This window comes from Aegilops tauschii, chromosome 2 (assembly GCF_002575655.3).
Source record: "Aegilops tauschii subsp. strangulata cultivar AL8/78 chromosome 2, Aet v6.0, whole genome shotgun sequence".
NCBI classification, from domain to species: domain Eukaryota; kingdom Viridiplantae; phylum Streptophyta; class Magnoliopsida; order Poales; family Poaceae; genus Aegilops; species Aegilops tauschii.
This window is the reverse complement of record NC_053036.3, coordinates 525,545,160-525,564,328: the sequence shown is the minus strand read 5'-3', so window position 1 is coordinate 525,564,328 and position 19,169 is coordinate 525,545,160. Positions and strand designations below refer to the sequence as shown.

At 43.6% G+C, this 19,169-nt stretch overlaps 1 protein-coding gene and 1 long non-coding RNA gene across 2 annotated transcripts; one reads left to right on the top strand and one right to left on the bottom strand.

The window, feature by feature from the left end:
* Positions 1-6,882: 6,882 nt before the first annotated feature.
* Positions 6,883-8,852, bottom strand: LOC120973670 (uncharacterized). Its single transcript, XR_012203895.1, has 2 exons — positions 7,427-8,852; positions 6,883-7,305 (listed from the first exon to the last, which is right to left on the bottom strand). It is a non-coding gene; the product is annotated as an uncharacterized lncRNA (long non-coding RNA).
* A 5,135-nt stretch (positions 8,853-13,987) lies between these two features.
* LOC109734490 (small ribosomal subunit protein eS25-like) lies at positions 13,988-18,540 on the top strand. The gene is made up of 5 exons (XM_020293697.1): positions 13,988-14,079; positions 16,379-16,403; positions 17,960-18,049; positions 18,171-18,305; positions 18,418-18,540. Exons 1-5 carry the CDS (start codon positions 13,988-13,990, stop codon positions 18,538-18,540), a joined length of 465 nt encoding a protein of 154 aa, XP_020149286.1.
* The last annotated feature ends 629 nt before the right edge of the window (positions 18,541-19,169 follow it).

Sequence of the window (19,169 nt, the reverse complement as noted above, 5' to 3'; positions counted from 1 at the left end):
CGAAAGTAAACCAGAAGACTTGGAGTCGAAGTCTGGAACGCCACGAGGCAGGAGGGCGCGCCCAGGGGGATAGGTGCGCCCCCTCCCCCCCCCCCCCACCCTCGAGCTCCACCGACGTACTTCTTTCGCCTATATATACTCTTATACCCTAAAAACATCAGGGGGAGCCACGAAACCACTTTTCCACCGCCGCAACCTTCTATACCCGTGAGATCCCATCTTGGGGCCTTTTCCGACGATCTGCCGGAGGGGGAATCGATCATGAAGGGTCTCTACATCAACACCATAGCCTCTCCGATGAAGCGTGAGTAGTTTACCATAGACCTTCGGGTCCATAGTTATTAGCTAGATGGCTTCTTCTCTCTATTTGATTCTCAATACAAAGTTCTCCTCGATGTTCTTGGAGATCTATTCGATGTAATATTCTTTTGCGGTGTGTTTGCCAAGATCCGATGAATTGTGGATTTATGAACTTGATTATCTATGAATATTATTTGGTTCTTCTCTGAATTCTTATATGCATGATTTGATATCTTTGCAAGTCTCTTCGAATTATCGGCTTAGTTTGGCCTACTAGATTGATCTTTCTTGCAATGGGAGAAGTGCTTAGCTTTGGGTTCAATATTGCGGTGTCCTTTCCCAGTGATAGTAGGGGCAGCAAGGCACGTATTGTATTGTTGCCATCGAGGATAAAAAGATGGGGTTTATATCATATTGCTTGAGTTTATCCTTCTACATCATGTCATCTTGCATAATGCGTTACTCTGTTCTTATGAACCTAATACTCTAGATGCATGCTGGATAGCGGTCGATGTGTGGAGTAATAGTAGTAGATGCAGAATCGTTTCGGTCTACTTGACACGGACGTGATGCCTATATTCATGATCATTGCCTTAGATAACTTCATAACTATGCACTCTTCTATCAATTGCTCAACAGTAATTTGTTCACCCACCGTAATACATGCTATCTTGAGAGAAGCCACTAGTGAAACCTATGGCCCCCGGGTCTCTTTCTTATTATATTGCATCTCTCTTATTTACATCGCATCTCGTTTACTATTTTGCAACCTTTACTTTCCAATCTATACAACAAAAATACCAAAAATATGTACTTTACTATCTTTGTTAGATCTCACTTTTGCGGGTGGCCGTGAAGGGATTGACAACCCCTTTATCGCGTTGGTTGCAAGGTTCTTGATTGTTTGTGCAGGTACTAGGTGACTTGTGCGTTGTCTCCTACTCCCTCCGTTCGGAATTACTTGTCTTGAAAATGGATGTATCTAGAACTAAAATATGTCTAGATACATCCATTTCCGCGACAAATAATTCCGAACGGAGGGAGTACTGGATTGATACCTTGGTTCTCAAAAACTAAGGAAAATACTTACGCTACTTTGCTGCATCACCCTTTCCTCTTCAAAGGAAAACCAAAGCATGCTCAAGAGGTAGCAGAGGGCGCCCCAATTAGGCCGAATCCTACTTGGGGTCTCCTCCCAAGTGGCGCCCCCTTCCTTATTTGGAGTGCGGGAGGAAGGAAGGAAGGAGGTCCCCCCTTCCTTTCTCTCGTAAGGAGGGAAAGGCAAGTGGGGCCACCCATCCCCTTTCCTTCCCCATAGGGCCGGCCAGCCAAGGGAGGGGCACGCCAGCCCCCTTGTGGGCTGGTCTGTCCCCTCCTTTGGCCCATAAGGCCCATAACTTCCCTGGGGATGCCCAGAACCCCTTTCGATGACCCGATTTCTTCCCGGTACGTCCCGAAACACTTCCCGTGTCCAAATACCATCGTCTTATATATGAATCTTTACCTCTCGACCATTTCGAGACTCCTCGTCATGTCTGTTTTCTCATCCGCGACTCTGAACAACATTCGGTCACCAAATCATATAACTCATATAACAGTATATCGTCAACGAACGTTAAGCGTGTGGACCCTACGGGTTTGACAACTATGTAGACATGACTGAGACACCTCTACGTTCAATAACCAATAGCGGAACCTGGATGCCCGTATTGGCTCCTACATATTCTACGAAGATCTTTATCGGTCGAACCGTTATGATAACATACGTAATTCCCTTTGTTCATCGGTATGTTACTTGCCCGAGGTTCGATCGTCGGTATCTTCATACCTAGTTCAATCTCGTTACTGGCAAGTCACTTTACTCGTACCATAATACATCACCTCATGACTAAGTCCTTAGTCATTTTCTTGCAAGCTTATGATGTGTATTACCGAGAGGGCCCAGAGATACCTCTCTGATACTCGGAGTGACAAATCCTAATCTCGATCTATGCCAACTCAACAAACACCTTCAGAGATACCTTTAGAGCATCTTTATGATCACCCAGTTATGTTGTGACGTTTGATAGCACACAAGGCATTCCTCCGGTATCCGGGAGTTGCATAATTTCATAGTCGAAGGAATATGTATTTGACATGAAGAAAGCAATAGCAATAAACTGAACGATCAATATGCTAAGCTAACGGATGGGTCTTGTCCATCACATCATTCTCCTAGTGATGTGATCCCGTTATCAAATGACAAGACATGTCCATGGTTAGGAAACCTTAACCATCTTTGATCAACGAGCTAGTCTAGTAGAGGCTTACTAGGGACACGGTATTTGTTTATGTATTCACACATGTATTTAAGTTTTCGATCAATACAATTCTAGCATGAATAAGGAAATATAAAATAACAACTTTATTATTGCCTCGGGCATATTTCCTTCATGTCGTAGTTGGACGACATGATCTCATCGTGTAAGAGGAAGACATGGAGGAGGCCCGAGGCGCTAGTAGGGACGATGAAGCGGGCATGGATGAGTCCTCGTGGAGGTGGTGAACCCTGATGTAGTATTGGGTCCTTGAGGAGGCGGTGAGGAGGCACGATCTCGATGTGAACTCATGTAGGCGCCATGCCAGAGGAATCCAAGGCAAGGTCGCGTGCCACTTGAGGCAGAAGGCATGGTTGTGCAGTGGCGGCATTGGATCATCTGGTCGGGCCAGTGTGTTGGGACTTCACTGGCCACGATCCCATTGAGAGGGATATGGGCGGCAGTGTTATCCTATTGTGTTATTATGTGGAGGTTCTCTGCTCCGGCCCTAGGTGATATCATAGTCCTACGCCTCTAGCTGTTTGTCGCGACGGGATGGACCTTGTGCGAGCATGGTCTTCATTTGTGTGGCATCTCACGTCAAAACTGTGCTACACATATAGTTGTTGGGATCGAGGAAAGTAGTGGCGATAACACATGATGACTTTGACTTGGTGGTACTTCTCAAGTAACTTCCTCGAGCACTGGGGTGACCCGAGGTCTAACCCAAATTGGTTATATCTCCCAACGACAGTGCTTTTTGTGTCGTCACCTTGTTAAAAGGAAATTTTCGTACTTAATCTTCAGGATGAAATCCATGAACCAGGCTTCAGTTGTGGGATCTGGCAGCGGTAACGCTTGAGAGTAGTTCCCTTTTGAAGCCATTGTTGTTGGAGAACCTTTCTCATTGTACTTGTGATGTCAGTAGATGGTTGGTGCAGATATGGTCCTTTATGTAGGTTGTTGTTGATCATAGTTTTGATCACTTCGGAGTTTCTTCTTATTTTTAATTCACCAAGGCATAGATTCGATCTTGCATGGCTATGCGATTACCAATGCAATTATTTGTGTATGTGCGTGAGTGTTGGTGTTGGTTGTGTACATCCTAGTTATGCATAGGTCGAGTGTGCCCTCATTGCGTTGGTTTCCTCTTGATGCTTCATCTTAAGTTAATAAAATCCCGGCTTTGTTGGGAAAAAAAGTCTCTTGCGGTGGTGACGAGCGAGTGCGGATCAACCCTCCTTTTCCTTGGTCGTCGTACGTTGCGGCCTGAACGAGATACCACAAAGGAGAAGAACCACCTGAGTGCGGTCAACCTGCATTGGTGCCTCGCGTGGTTCGACCACCACCCCGCGCTTGTGATTGCTGTGCGGGGAGTTGTGGCCGATGTTACCGCATGGGTTCCTGGAGCGTGCGCCGGAGTTGATGGTCTTGTGGGCGAGCTGTACCACGCAGCGTTAGGCGTGTTGGTGACGCACGCCGGGTGTGGTAGCTGCCCGGGGACGTTATTGCGTAGTCGCTGCCACGGCCAGGGTATAGGGCTCGTCGGGCAATGATATACCGAGGTTGATGAACTGTCAGGGTACCATCGGGTCCAAGGGAGGGCGACGATGTCATGCTTCACCCATTGGCGAGGAGGTACAAGCTCCACGATGGGTTGGACATCTACGAGCAAAGTGTCCAAGAAAATGCCACATGAGAGGGGGGTTATGAGAGAGGAATGTTGATGTTGACATGTGGGCCCCATGCCCAACCGGTCGAACAAGCCGAGTTGGCATTTCATGCCACGTCAGTGCCTAGATGCTGTCCCAACGTCAGAAATGTTTTAAAATTTTACCAAGTGTGCTACTAGTGGTTTTTGCGATTTTTTAGCATAATGTGGATGGTATTGGTGACGAAATGGAAATGTGATGGTTTTCCAAAACCCTATCTTCGGCTGTGGTGGTTTTACACTATACTTGTAGGTGGAACCCAGACCTACGTACCGCCTGGGATGAGGGAGGTGCACCTTTTGCTATTTGTTATTATTATTATTATTACATCAGTTTGTTATTTGCTTTTTTTTTTGCGGGTGAGTTTGTTATTGCATGGATCCGAGGTTGGGATGTCTGTCTTTTGTGGAGCAGGGTTGTGCGTCCCAATTGCTCCTGCTATGGGATTCGCACTAATTTGTCTAGTCTCATCGCATGCTGGGTAGTAAACATTTCGTGCTACATGAGAGGGGGAGGGGGAAGGCCTGAAGGGGGACATTCTTGGGAAGATTGAGATATTTTTCACAATCAGACATCAGGACATGCGTTACTTTTTTCAGTTTGTGCCCCCAAGTCCCTAGCACACATGGTTTGCTAGCTCCTCGGGTTTGCAACTTTGTTTACACACACGGTTACCGATCGAAGTTCACTTCTCCGATCCTCCAAGGTCAACGGTGCTCACATGAACCTTCTTGGGTGATTGACCGAGACTGTTTGCTTGTGTAAACTTCTTGAGATTCGAAGCATGTACCATTGTTGATTCAGGGACTATTTTATTCCTGCGACACGGACGCAGCGGGACTTACGGAAAGCATGCTCGGGAGCGCTACAAGATGGCACAAGCTCGGCGTGCGAAGCAACTGTGGTGTTGCTTGAAGCAAGTTTCTGTCCTGAATTGCCAGAATCAATGACCCAAGATCTTTCGCAGAGGTTTGCGTTGCATATAGGAGTATTACTACTGCTCAAACAAATCCAATGCAGGCAACGTCTAGTCTAATGAATGACATGATCAACTTGCTGAAGAATTTACATCTCAAGTACCGACATGGATGAAGATAAGTCAAGGGACAAGCATCCGTAGTCCTTCGCCCGCCAGTTATTAATTTTTACTCGCTCAATTTCAAATTATAAGCCATGTACTTGAATCGAAATGAATCGATTAAACACCTCTTTCTCCATCGTCCTCTTGCAAAATTGTTATAGCAAAATTGTTATAGCGATCAATTCATATAGCTTTTAACGTTCATCCCCCAACAAGCATAAACACGTTATTTGGGACGTGACTTAACGGAGTGGACATACATAAAGCTAAACATATTCGGATAGGGATATGCGCACTTTTCTGGGCTATATGAAAAACTAGAAATGATATGATCTTTAATGGGATAAACTTCACTAATTTTTTGCAGGTTATCTACGGAGCTACATCTTGGATCCGTATGTGGTCATTACTCACTCATGCGAATTTCAGAGAGCTTTTGGATATTGGGTGCAACCACTGGGAGACGGTTGCACGGGCTATCTTCAACCGATTTGGATGGCGAGCTAATAATAGGCTAGGTGTGTAGGCATCATAGTCTGTTCTTTATCGCCGGATGTGACGCATTATTGCCGGATGTGGCGCGTTACATATTTATTTTTTTCTCTTTGCTCCGTTTATGAGCATCCTTGGAACTTAAGACCTTGTTACGCTTTTTAATAATATGGTTGCATACATCGATTGATGCAGAGGCCGGAGGCCAACCTCCTTTTCTAAAATAAAAAAAGAATCACGTACTTGAAACTTGTTGGTGTTTTTTGCTTTGTTTTTTCTTCCAAAAATGATTATTTTCCCTTTTTCTTCGTTTGCCTGATGTTTGCCTGTCCTACATCTATAAGTAGCAGTACTTCTCTATTCCCAATGTATTATATGTCCCTTTCATTTGTTTGAAGAAAATACCTCAAACATCAGCAATGATCATTTTCACTTTTTTGTTTTGTTTTGTTTTAGGAGATCCTTAGGCACACGAATTACAATTCAGAATGGAGCGAGTTGTCAGTGATCATAATAGTACTATACACATATGCTAATTTATAATCGATCAAAAATTCATTTTTCTTAAAGGCGTTTTTTTTTACCATTTTGAGGTTTGCTTCGGTTTATCTTCGTCCCTATCGCCACCTCACTGCACAACTGCTTTCTTCTCGTTGCCCCTCCCTACTGTTTTGAAGATCGAGTACTCGAGAGCACGATGACAGGCGACAAAATAGTCAAAAATTAGGGCTAGGTTTGGATGGTTCACCAATGCTCTCTCAGTCCTAGCTAGAGAGATTGCTAGGGGTGGTGATGGCCAACAGTGGTGGCAATTCAAGTAGGGTGGTGCGGGTCGGCAGTGCTACCGCAGGGGGCGCGGTGAGCTGTTGAGTACAGACTAGAGAGTGTGAGTGGTTGACATGGCAAGAGAAGACGCGGTGAGCTGTTGTTGTAAATTGACTGGCAGAGATAGGGAAGAATGGTGGCAGGGTGCACAGAAAAACTATATTAGCCAGAACTCTCAACACAACAAATCATATGTATACTGTGTGATCTGTTTCATTCTTTCAACAAGAAAGTATTCGAGCTAGCTCAGGAGACACAGAAGGACATGCCAAGCAGGCAGGAGACCTGACCCTGCTCCAGAGATAGGGATCGATCAAACACTCATATACATAGCGAACAAACATCACATACTCATGCATCAATTGTGAGTGGGGAGATGGGTTTCAGGCCCAGCATAATCTAGATGAAACGCTGTGCCCACCACTTGCAAATCCCTATGAGAAAGCCGCCTCGAAACCCTACCGACAACCGCGGTCCGAGCTGAACCTGATGATGCCGCCACTCCTGACTTCACCTTGGCGTCGAAATGATCAACACAAGCATCCTTAGCGTCCGCAGTTGATAGATCATTTGGCTGGTTTGTCGGGGAACCATCAGCCTACAAGTTTAAGGACTGTGAGTTAGTACAACTTAAACAACCAATAAGATCGATAAAGACGCTATAGATGGAAGGAAATTAAGTTGCTTAAATGCATGGCTAGGTAAAGCTACCAACGTACCTTGCGCGGCGCAGGAGGTGGCTCGCTTGAACTGGCCGTGGAGCCATGAACAAGAAGGCGTCGAGCCTCGCATGAGCCAAGGAAGAGAGCAAGGAAGAAGAAGGTGACGAGCCTCATGGGGGCCAGAGGAGAGCTTAACACCGGCATTGTAATGCACCAGTAGGTGTGACGACGAGAAGAAATAAAAGAGAAGAGGCCGGAGATCTAGCTAGAGGGTCGTGTAGTACAATGGGGGAATATATACAAGTGCAACAAATGCATGGGGGTGGAGCCCCCGGTTACTATAAGGATTTTGTCTCCCAAAAGTTGTATGACACAGCTAACGATGTGCTACTCTTCGTCTTCTTTCTTTTGTACTGTCAGCAATGGTGAGAACACGCACCGCTGTGATTACACATTACTAATGCTGGGATCAGCGCCCTAGAGACTGGTTGAGCAAAAGTTCCTTCACATCTGGCTGTTTAATGAGAGCTAGAAAGTTTCCTCACTTTCCGACATGAGTACTTGAGTAGGAGCGCTAGTTGTAAGCATGTCCCATTGGAAGCTGAACTGCATGCTGAACCAGTACAACTACGCTGTTTAGTTTGTGTTGAGATCAGTGCTAGCTTACTATCTCCGCTTCATAGAATAAGCTATTTATGGTGCACAAAATACAAATCAACATATTGTAGTACAAATGTAATTTTTTTTTCTTTTCAAAAAGAGAGTTGTCTCTCCAATTCCATTAACGAAACTAGTGTCTTTGCAAGCTACAAAAGCAATACATAAAGAGAATGAAGAAAAGGCAGTGATGCAAATATGTTGCTGATATGCAATTTCAAGTTTATTGTATGTTGTGTTGTTTAGAAGAAACAAAAGAGAACTTTCTATATATGAACAAAGAAAAGGCAGTAATGCAAACTTGCTCCCCGCAAAAAAAAGTAATGCAAATTTGCTTAAGTAGATATTAACACAATCATCAAAGTTACTCTTGGACTATCAGTCAAGTTGTGTTAATATCTAAAAAAAAGTAATGCAAATTTACTTAAGTAGTTATTAACACAATCATCAAAGTTACTCTTGGACTATCAGTCAAGTTGTGTGAAGTATCCTGTTTTCCATGTGAACCCCTTGGGAGTTCTTATTCCAGGTTGAAACCATGAAATTGTTGTTGTAACACTCACATGGACCGGCAGATGAATCTCTTGCTCGCTCAGCCTGGCTCCCTGCTTCGCTCATTTAGCTTTTTATTCAATCGTTCCACTGCTAGCCTACAAAAAAACAGTTGTCATATTTTATTTGAAGAAGTTCATTTAATCAAAGAAGTTCATGTATTCTAAAAAAACTTAGATTACAAAAAGTTGCGGATTAAAAAAACAAAAGGTTTAGAAAAAAATCACAAAATTTAAAAAATCATGAATTTGAAACAATGTTCACAAATTGAAAAAAAATATCACAAATCCAAACAATTCACATGCTTAAAAAATATTTGTGAACTTTAAGTATTCGTGAATTTTAAAATTGTTCATGGTTTTTAAAAACGTTTATAACTATTAGTGAATATTCATGATTTAACATGTGAAAAATAAAATAAAATAAAATAACTAAAAAGAGAAGAAAAAAGACAAACATGAAAGGAATAAGGGCATCTCCAACGCCGACCTGTAAATTTCTCTGCTATATGTCCGTTTTTATGTCCGAACATGGTCTGCAGACATAATACAGGAAAGAGCAATCCGATGCTAATTGCAAAATATCCAGTTGTGAGGAGAACAAGTAGGTGGGGACCATGCATGTGGTGGAATATTTGTGGCTTCCGACAAGAGAAAAAAGAGGGACCATGCATGTGCGGATGGGAGGAGAGAGAGAAGAGAAGGACCATGCATGTGATTGGTTAATTTGCATGTCCGGACTCCGGCAGAGCTCCCCACGTTTGTCTTCAAAATGCCAGAATTTGGACGCCCGAACAGATACAGATCCCCATTGGATTGCAAAAGTGAACAAATGTGTCCGACCAGACATATACCGGTGTTTTACAGGTCTCCCTTCGAGATGCCCTAAAGCATAACAAAACCAAACAAAAGTCATGGAAACATACAAAATAAATGAAACCAGAAAAGGGTAATACCTTCATACAACCTGAAAAAAAGGTCGGCCCGGCGACACACACCCTATAGGTGGGTCCAGAACGTCGCCCATAACTTCCCATGCACCATGAGGCTTTAAATCTAGGGAGCTTAGTATCTTAATAGATTAACCAAACAACTTTATTTTATTTTTTTGTTGGGGGATTAGCCGGACTATTGGGCAAGTTTTCTTGATTGCACCACATGAAAACAATATGATTCTTTTCCAAGAGGGTTTGAGTTGACGTAAAATTATCTATAAAATATAATATAACTGAATACTTAAAAAACATATTATTACTAATCAAACAACCCACATATAAGAAAACTAACAGGTATTAATTCTCCAAAAATACTATAAAATTAGCTCCGCCCTATTAATATTGCACCAACTCGCTGCAGGGTGGGTCCTATTCGCCGCCCGCAAGTGGCAAATAGAGAAAGCACCGCTCCCAAGCGAGCCAGATGGGCCGCCCAATTTTGTCGCGCACGCTGTTGTTCGTTTGCTGCAGTTTTCTTCTTTTCTTTTCTATTTGTTTTTTGTTTTTATGATTTTTTATTTGATATTTATTTTTCCTTTTCTTTTTCTTTTATATACATAGTGAAAAAAAAAATAATACACAGTGCAAAATTCTTGGATATACGATAAACATGTTTTGAATACACACAAAACATGTTTATAATATATGATGAACATTTTAAGAATACAGACTAAAAATTTTGTAATATATGTTGAGCTTATTTTTCAATACACACTAACAATTATTTAACATATATTGAACTTTTCTTAATATACGGTGTACATTTTTTTCAGTATACACTGAACTTGTTTTGAAAAATGCACTGAACAATTTGTAAAAATATATATTTACTTTTACTTGGATTGTAAATATTTAGCTCTATCTTTTTGGGGAATAACCAACTGAAAATCGTAGAGGCAAAAATAGAAAATCTCTCAGGCCAGAGTCGGCCGGCCCATTTCCCTTGCTTTCAGGCGTTGCCTCACCTACCCGACGCAGGTTGCCAAAAAAACTACCAGACGCAGAGGCTGAGCCGAGTTTTGCGGCGAATTCTATTTGACGTTGCAGGCGCCGATTATTACTCTTTCTGCCCATTTTCGATTATTTTTCCTGAAAAGGGAACCTACTGAAAACCATAGTGGCAAAAACAGAAAATCTCTCAGACCAGAGTGGGCCGGCCCATTTCCCTTGCTTTCAGACATTACCTCACCTACCCGACGCAGGTTGCTCCAAAAAAACCTACCCGATGCAGAGGCTGAGCCTAGTATTGAGGCGAATCCTATTTGACGTTGTAGGCACCGGTTATTACTCTTTCTACCCATTTTTTATTCTTTTTCCTGAAAAAGGAATCTACTGAAAATTATAGAGGCAAAAACAGAAAATCTCTCGGGCCAGAGTGGGTCGGCCCATTTCCCTTGCTTTCAGGCGTTGTCTCACCTACCTGACACGGGTTGCTCCAAAATAAACTACCTGACGCAGAGGCTGAGCCGTGTTTTGCGACGAATCATATTTGACGCTGCAGGCGCCGGTTATTACTCTTTCTGTCCATTTCTATTCTTTTTCCTGTAAAAGGAACCTAAAAAAGGCGCGGGCACACGGGTTCAAATCCGCGACCCCTTCACTATGACTGATACGTTATGACCGTCAAGCCGTCGCCCCGCTCATCCAAAAATACTTCGCTACTTCCTTTTATTCAGTTCTTCAGTTCATTTGATTTTTTATCCAATTTTGTTCTTTTTTTCTTAATGCGCCTTTTTTCAAATTCCTGGACCTGTTTTTGAAATTGATGACAATTTTAAATTAGTTGTTTTTTAGAAAAATAGATGAACTTTTTTCCAAAATTGATGAACTTTTTTTAAATTTGATGAATTTTATTCAAAATTGATGAACTTTTTTGAAATTCTATGATTTTTTTTTTCAAAACTAGCAAAAGGGTCCATGCATTGCATCTGGAAAAAAATCATCTCATACTAGCTGGGCCATTTGGACAAACTGTGTGTGGCCGGTTGGCAGGTTATGAGATCGAACCCTCCCATCGGCTATTTTATTTTTTGCCAGCTCTCCGGACCTGGGCACAGTGCACCGTCAGATGGGCTTCCTCCGTTGGACCAAAACGGGTGGCAAGTAACGAAACCAAATAATATACGTGAAATTAATTGAAGCGGGATCAAATGAAGCGGGACCAAACCATGAATATCACCTCCCTTTAATAGTAGGTATAGATCGATGTACATTTTCAATTTTGATGAACTTTTTCCAGAATTTTTTATGAACTTTTTTAAAAAATTGATGAACTTTTTTTCATAATTGGTGAACATTTTTCCAAAATTGATGAACTTTATTTAAATTTGTGGACTTTTTATTAACTGTTCCCAAATGATGGAAGTTTTTTTTTAAATTCTTGAATGAAACGACCGAGCCAGGAAAATAATCGTGATGAGGGATCTGACTTCGACCTAACGATGGCTGATTTTCCGTTTAATAGGTCGGCCCAGCTTGCAGTGCCAGCGGGCGAACTGGCGCCTGCCGCCCCAATTAGGAGCTCCCTAGTTTTGCTACACCTACGGACTAATTTTTTTGAAATTAGTAGCACATTCAAGGGGGATTGATACCTACTATTAAAGGGTCCACAGTAACATTCAAGGGGGATTTGTGAGGACGTAACACGTCCGCACGACCGTGGCGTCGTGGCTATATGTGGCCATGGGCCGAGCCGGGCCGGGCTTGGGACGGGCCTGAAAAAGCCCACGGGAGAAAACTGAGGCCCAGGCCCTCCCAGGCCCTACCATCGGGCCTATTTTTCAAGCCCAAGCCCGGCCCATTTGATAAAAAACCCTGAAAAGCCCTTAGGGCTTAGGGCCGTGGGCCGGGCCTCTTCCTTAAAATGCCAATATGCCAAGCCCAAGCCCGTCCAGGCCCTGTGTGGGCTCAAAACTCAGGCCCAAGCCCGGCCCATGGGCAAACCCATCGGGCCTAGGCCCTGGATTTTAGGGCCGGGCCTGAGATGGCCCGGACTAGTCGTGGCCCTCCGTAGGTTCAGGAATTTTGATCGTAGCCGTTGCCCGCTGGAACCTAAAGGCATTGTCCGCGGGTGTCTTACACTCCATCAGAGAAATTGGGAGATTATCAGCCTGTCACTCTATCAGCAAATATTGTTCTTTGTTACACACAGTCAGACACTCCATCAGAGCAAGCCGACGATACGCTTGGCATTGGCGTCGCCAGGGAAATCTTTGCCTGGCGAAATGGCAGGCGTTGGAGCGAGATGTCGGAAAAGGCTGCGGCAGGAGAACGCGTGCCCCGACGCGCAGGTCGCGCGCGAACGGCCACCCGACCGAGCCGCACCGCTCCCCCGCCACCGTTGTCCCCACGCCGCGAACGCAAACGTGTGTATGCTCCTAGTTTGTACGCCGCGTGCCTGGGCTGTCTGTTTCCGTGCTTGCATGGAGTCCTGGACGCATCCACGTCTGCGCGTCGTGCTTATCGCAAACCAACCTATGGTCAGAGGACTGTGATATCCTCAGTCCATCAGAGTTTAAGTTCTGGTGCTCGTATTTATTCCTGAAGTGTCTGACTGTGTGTAATAAAAAATTCAGGATTTCCGGCGATGCGCATTCAGTGTAACGAGACGTTTTCGTCGATGACGAGATGACTATGATTACTTCATAAATTTGAAGATGATATGTCGGCTCAGTCTTTCGTATGTGCTCATAAGGGTAAAGTGTGCGTGTGTGCATTTATAGAAATGAATGTATGCGCGTGTATATAAGCTCTTGCGTCTGTACTTGTGTTTAAAAAAAATGTGTATCCTCTGCTCCCACCTCATAGCTCCCACGCTTCCATCTTAAAAAAATAATGAATTTAAAAGTTAGGTCTATTTGTAATGCTCACAAGACATGTATGCACGGTCTCTAAGAATTTTAAATCAAAATTCGAAATACACGAAAACAAACAATAAGGTAACGGTTGGCTTCAACCGACAGATCCACGCCTTTGCGTCCACCGCCTCAGTTGTTTGCCACGTGTCCTGATAAGCCCCACATACCACGACCCTTTTCAGAAAGTCTCACGGAATCCTATCAATTCCTCTTCTCTCTCTTTCTCACTTGTCAACATTCACGGCCAGATTTGTCATGCGTGAAGTAGCATGTGCCCCCACACCGCAACATCCCATTGTCGTCGGTCGTCCGCCGCGTTGCTGCAGAAGGGGTCGCAGGTGATGCTGCTCGACGACATGTTGCCCGCAGACCACCCATCTGCTGTTGACAGGCCAAAGATGAGGCTGCCACATGTCGCTGCCCACGGGCTGCTGGCTACTACTCAATAGCGTGCTATTGTTGGCCAATCCTGTTGCTGCAAGGTCGAAGACAAGGTTCACCACGTTTCGCTACTCCTCGCCGGGAGAGCCCTCCGCACCTGCGTCGACCGCAGTGGCGATGGTGATATCAGCACAGTCGGAGGTCGTGGCTCTGATGGGCCTTATTGGCGAAGGAGTGGTCCCTGGCATTGGGCTGGAGGAAAATATCAGGTGCTACGGGAGCAGTTTAGGTGCTCCCGGAGCTCCTCAGCCGTTGGATCTATAATCTAACGGTCATTTAGGGATGCGCTGGATCTGGTTGTAATAACGGACTTCTAGGGATGTTTTTTTGAATAAATGCGCGAGCTCTCTCCTTGGCCTTTGGATTTTAGATCCAACGGCTGAGAAGCTCCCGGAGCACCTAAGTTTAGGTGCTCCCGGAGCACCTAAGTTTAGGTGCTCCCGGAGCACCTAAGTTTAGGTGCTCCCGGAGCACCAGATATCTTCCCTTGGGCTGGATATAGGTTGGGGATGCAGGCACCCGCCACTCCCATTTCACATGGCCAAAACTGCAACGGGGAGGGGTGGAGACAAGCGCTAGAGGTGGCAATCAACAAATTGGCTGGAAGGCGGGAAGGAACGAAGCGAGGCGATCTTAGAGAGTGTGTCGCATGCCGTCGATTGCCACTTGTAGCCGCGGGAATCGGCCGGTGCAGCGGTAGGAGATGTTTTATTTTAATTTTTGCAATAAGGGCTCTGGTGCAATTGCAACAAGGCTCTTGTACCAATAGCGACGAACAAAACTATGAGTCACCAATGCTTTGTTGCTGGAAAAAAATCTACAATAAGATATATATTGTGTAAAATTCTGCAACAAGACCTCTGTTATAAAAAAACAGTTTTGCTAAAACACATGTACATGTGCCATAAGTATTGCAAATCTAAGTCTAATATCATTGATTCTACGCGGAGATTCATGTAGAAAAATATTTTCTTTTTTCCTTTTTTATGCTTGATTAAGTCACTTTTTTTTTGCGGGGTAAAAATTTTCAATCAATCAACTAGGAACAATACAGTCTTTTGCCACGAGTTCAGCTATCTCGTCAGGCCCCTGCCTCGGCTCCTAGGGCCAACGTGACCCATCTGCCCAAGAACATGGCTGACATTATTTTGGTTTCTACTCACATGCATTAACACATGCTCTCTACCTCCCTCCACTAACAAGTTTTTTTATTACACCCACTGTCATCGCCGCTGGGGATCTGTTCATATCTGAACTTTTGATCATATCAATCGCCGTGGAGCAGTCAGATTCAAGTATGAAAGGTAGCGTACACCACTCCAGAGTCAATGCAATCCCTTCACGTATAGCTTCGATCTCCGCCTCCAGTGCACTTGAACACGTCCTCAAAAATCTGCAAGAAGCACAAATGACGACGCCATGTTCGTTGCGCAAGATCATGCCCGAGCCACCTGTTCCATCCGCCTGAATATATGCACCATCAATGTTTAACTTAGTCCAGCCTGGTGGAGGCCTGTGCCATCGCTCTGAAGGTCTGGTTTAACTTAGATGTGCAATAATTAGGTCACATCTATATATGCCCTAGACAAACCCGAAAGAAATATGTATTTATATTGCAAAAAATTTGCAACAAGATCTCGGTTGAAAGAGAAAACTCCTAGATCTCTGTTAAAATGACGGAGGGGCCGCTCGGTAACTCGATACGCCGAATCTTTGACGGCTCGTTGCCCGGCTGATCTTCTTCTGTGAAAAGGTCAGCTGGCAGACGCGTAGTGCGACCTTTCTTCGTGTCGGTCTCCTCTCAAAGCATAAAAAGAAAAAAAAGGTCCGGCCGATCGGTTTCCTTGTGGTGGACGTGCCGTATCCGTGTGAGTCTCCATGTGCGAGGTGCGTCGCCCGTACGTGTCAGGAATCCATATAAGCAGCACGAGACGAAGCCCTAGGCGCCTATCGGTGTTGCGGAGCGTGCGATTTCTCGTGAGATAATTGCATCTATAGTCCTTGTACTTGTCCGCAACGTCCAACTCAGTCCTGGAACTTATGTATTGCTTCAATACGGTCCTGGTACATGAAAATATGTGGTCAATACGATCCCTGAGGTTGAAACGCCAGTCCTGGCTCTACACATTGTATACGTACTGTGTATTCCGCCATATGCCATATCAGACTGGCCCCGCTCATCAGGATGGACCCATATGTCAGTAGGATATTCAGAAACAAAAGAAAAAAAATGCACGCAGGCGAGTGGTTCGAACCCGCAACATGTGGGCCGTAGAAGCGAGCGCTAGCCAACAGACCGAGTGTATCCACAAGACCTATGAGGAGATGCAGACCCTATATATGTAGTCATTTTTATAAGAAATCTATTTATGTTTTTTTAGAAGAAATATAATTAGGTATTCACAGTATTTCTTTGGGCTGTACGGGCCTGTTTCTTTTGTTTTATAGCTAAGGCCCAGCTGTCTTCTGTGTGTTCTGTTTTTTTGTTTGTGTTCATTTTTTTTGCAGTCTCCTATTTGGCGTGAGCAACCTGGTGCGTACCCCCCCCCCCCCAGCCAATTGCATACAGAAGTTTTGAAATTGCGAATGTTTTTTAATTCATTATTTTTCCAAAGGCGGTCCACCTTTTTAAAAATTGGGCTGAACGTTTTTCGAATTCAAATTTTTTTATCGAATTGAAAAAATGTTGACCGTATTTTTGAAGTTACGAAAATTTTCTTAATGCATGAACTTTTAACAAATTCGTGAATAATTGTTGAAATGGCTTACATGTTTTTTGGAACTCGTGATCAAGTTTTTTTGCAAAGGCGAACATTTTTGTTTAATTCTTGAATAGCTTTTGAAATTAAGGAACATTCTGTCTGTGATGAACAATTTTTTAATTCATCAATATTTTTTTGAATCAGTGAACATTTTTTTTTCAAAATTTATGAAATATATTTTTCTAAATCCCAACCATTTTCTTGAATATTTTCATAAATTCAAGTATTTTTTTGTATATACAAACTTTTACTTTTGAATCGTGAACATTTTTTGTATCAATGAACATAAAAGAATCAATTCATGAATACTAAGTGTGTGTGCGCGCGCGTTATGTGACGAGATGCATATATATTTAGTCTATTGTACAAGTTGTGAACATGTTTTTGGAGTTTTCTAAGTTGCACTCCCTATATATATGTGAGGAGATGCACTCCCAAAATATTCACCATATTTTTGAAGTTGTGAAAATTTTCTAAATTCATGAGCTCTTTACAAGTTAGTGAATTTTTTTGAAACTGCGCACATGTTTTTTGGAACTCGTCAACAAGTTTTATTTCATAGGCAAAATATTTCTTGAAAACCTTTTGAAAGTCAGAATTTTTTTTTGTGACGAACATTTTTGAATCCATCAATACATTTTTGAATCAGTGAACATTTTTTAAAATCTTCGAATTATATTTTTAAAATTCCCAAGCATTGTGTTGATTATTTTTTTAAATTTACATACATTTGTTGTAGACACAACGTTTTACTTCATAATCATGAACATTTTGTGAATCGATGAACGTTTTTTAAATAAAAACTCATGAATATTTTAAAATTCACGTATAATTTTTTAAAGAAACAGTGATATGCTTATAATATATGGTGCATCCCCATGTCAAACAAGAACACGCACTTGGCCTGGTGGCCGGCTCGGGCAGTGGTTGGGCAGAGCTAGTGGGTTCGAATCCCCCCTTCCCTTTTTTTCATTTTATTCCTCGGCCCACTGACATATGGGCCGCATACAGACGTGGCATTCACTACAGAAATACGAGATACGTATGCGGCGTGTAGCGTTTCAACCTCAGGAACCGTATTAATCACGTATTTTCATATACCAGGACCGTATTAAAGCAATATGCAAGTTTCAGGACTGAGTTGGACGTGGCCAGCAAGTACGAGGACTATAGATGCAATTATCTCGATTTCTCGTAGGCACTTCTTTTTCGATCGTTTTCTCGCCGGCCAGCGCCTCCTCGATCGGCGGCAATGGTAAACCCTTGTTCCTCCCGACCATAACGAAGCGCCCCGCGTAGATAACCACTGACCGACTTCCCCGCGCAGGCCGTGAAGAAGGACAGCAAGGCGGCGGCATCCTCGTCGTCGGCGAAGCACGCCAATGCCGGCAGCGGGAAGCAGCAGCAGAAGAAGAAGGTACGTATAAGCTAGTCCAAGCGATCTCCCAGATGAATCCACTTTCCTCACCTCTGGATCACCGAACCTCTCATGAATCTTCTTCGCGATTAATTTGGTGTTTGACCCTGTGCATATGCAGAAGTGGAGCAAGGGAAAGCAGAAGGAGAAGCTCAGCAACGCCGTGCTGTTCGACCAGGCCACCTACGACAAGATGCTGTCCGAGGCGCCCAAGTACAAGCTCGTCACACCATCCGTCCTCTCGGAGCGCCTTAGGGTAAGTATACGTACGATCGATCATACGGTTCTGTTCTTAATTAACCCGCGTACAATGCACTAGTTACACAGATGATTATCTTAAAATCTCACCTCGCATTATCTTCCTGCAGATTAATGCGTCCCTGGCTAAGAGGGGCATCAAGGACCTGATGGCAAGGGGGCTCGTGAGGGAGGTGTCCCTTCATGCCAGCCAGCAGATTTTCACCAGGGCCACCAATGTACCATCGAGTTAATTATATTTGGTAGTAGTGGCGTTTTTCTAGTCCAGCACTACGCTAATAAGAAGAAGAAAATGAGTTGTAGATTAATAAGAAGTTGATACCCTTGTATTTAAGTATATTCTTCAGTCAGTACGAATAGTGTTGAATTATCTTGTTTTTACATGATCGATCTTTGTTCGTGGGATTGTAGATTTGATCACTGCCTTTATTATCTTCTCTGATCATGCTACCCTCATTTGATCAAAAGAACAATAGGGCCAGGTTTTTCAGTATTGACTTTGTCCACAAGAGAATTGACCTCTGCTGTAATTTTCCATTGGGAAATACCAATGGAACTCAACCATGAAAACCTGAAAATATTGGTTAGTCAAGCAATTGTAATGGGCAAAAGTTGGTTCTGCAAACAAAATTATCACAATCCCTTTCGCGTTGGCAATTATAGCTGCCCCGTCTTATTTTTTTTGTGTGTGGAAAGGACCATATCAGTTATAAAAGTTCATCGGAAATACAAAACATCTCAAACATAATAAAATAAGATTCCACCGAACGACCACTACTACCGCCAGAACAAGCCGTCGACACGCCGTTCCCGCTGCTTCCTTATCGGAGCTGGTTTGACCTTATCGAACTCTTGCATGGAT

What these genes read in the sequence shown, in the direction of transcription:
- LOC109734490 (XM_020293697.1), top strand. Translation starts at nt 13,988, where the DNA reads ATGGTGATATCAGCACAGTCGGAGGTCGTGGCTCTGATGGGCCTTATT. An exon ending in GGGCTGGAGGAAAATATCAG is followed by an intron (nt 14,080 to 16,378) that starts GTGCTACGGGAG and finishes TTTTTTTTGCAG; the next exon opens with TCTCCTATTTGGCGTGAGCA. An exon ending in AGCAGCAGCAGAAGAAGAAG is followed by an intron (nt 18,050 to 18,170) that starts GTACGTATAAGC and finishes GTGCATATGCAG; the next exon opens with AAGTGGAGCAAGGGAAAGCA.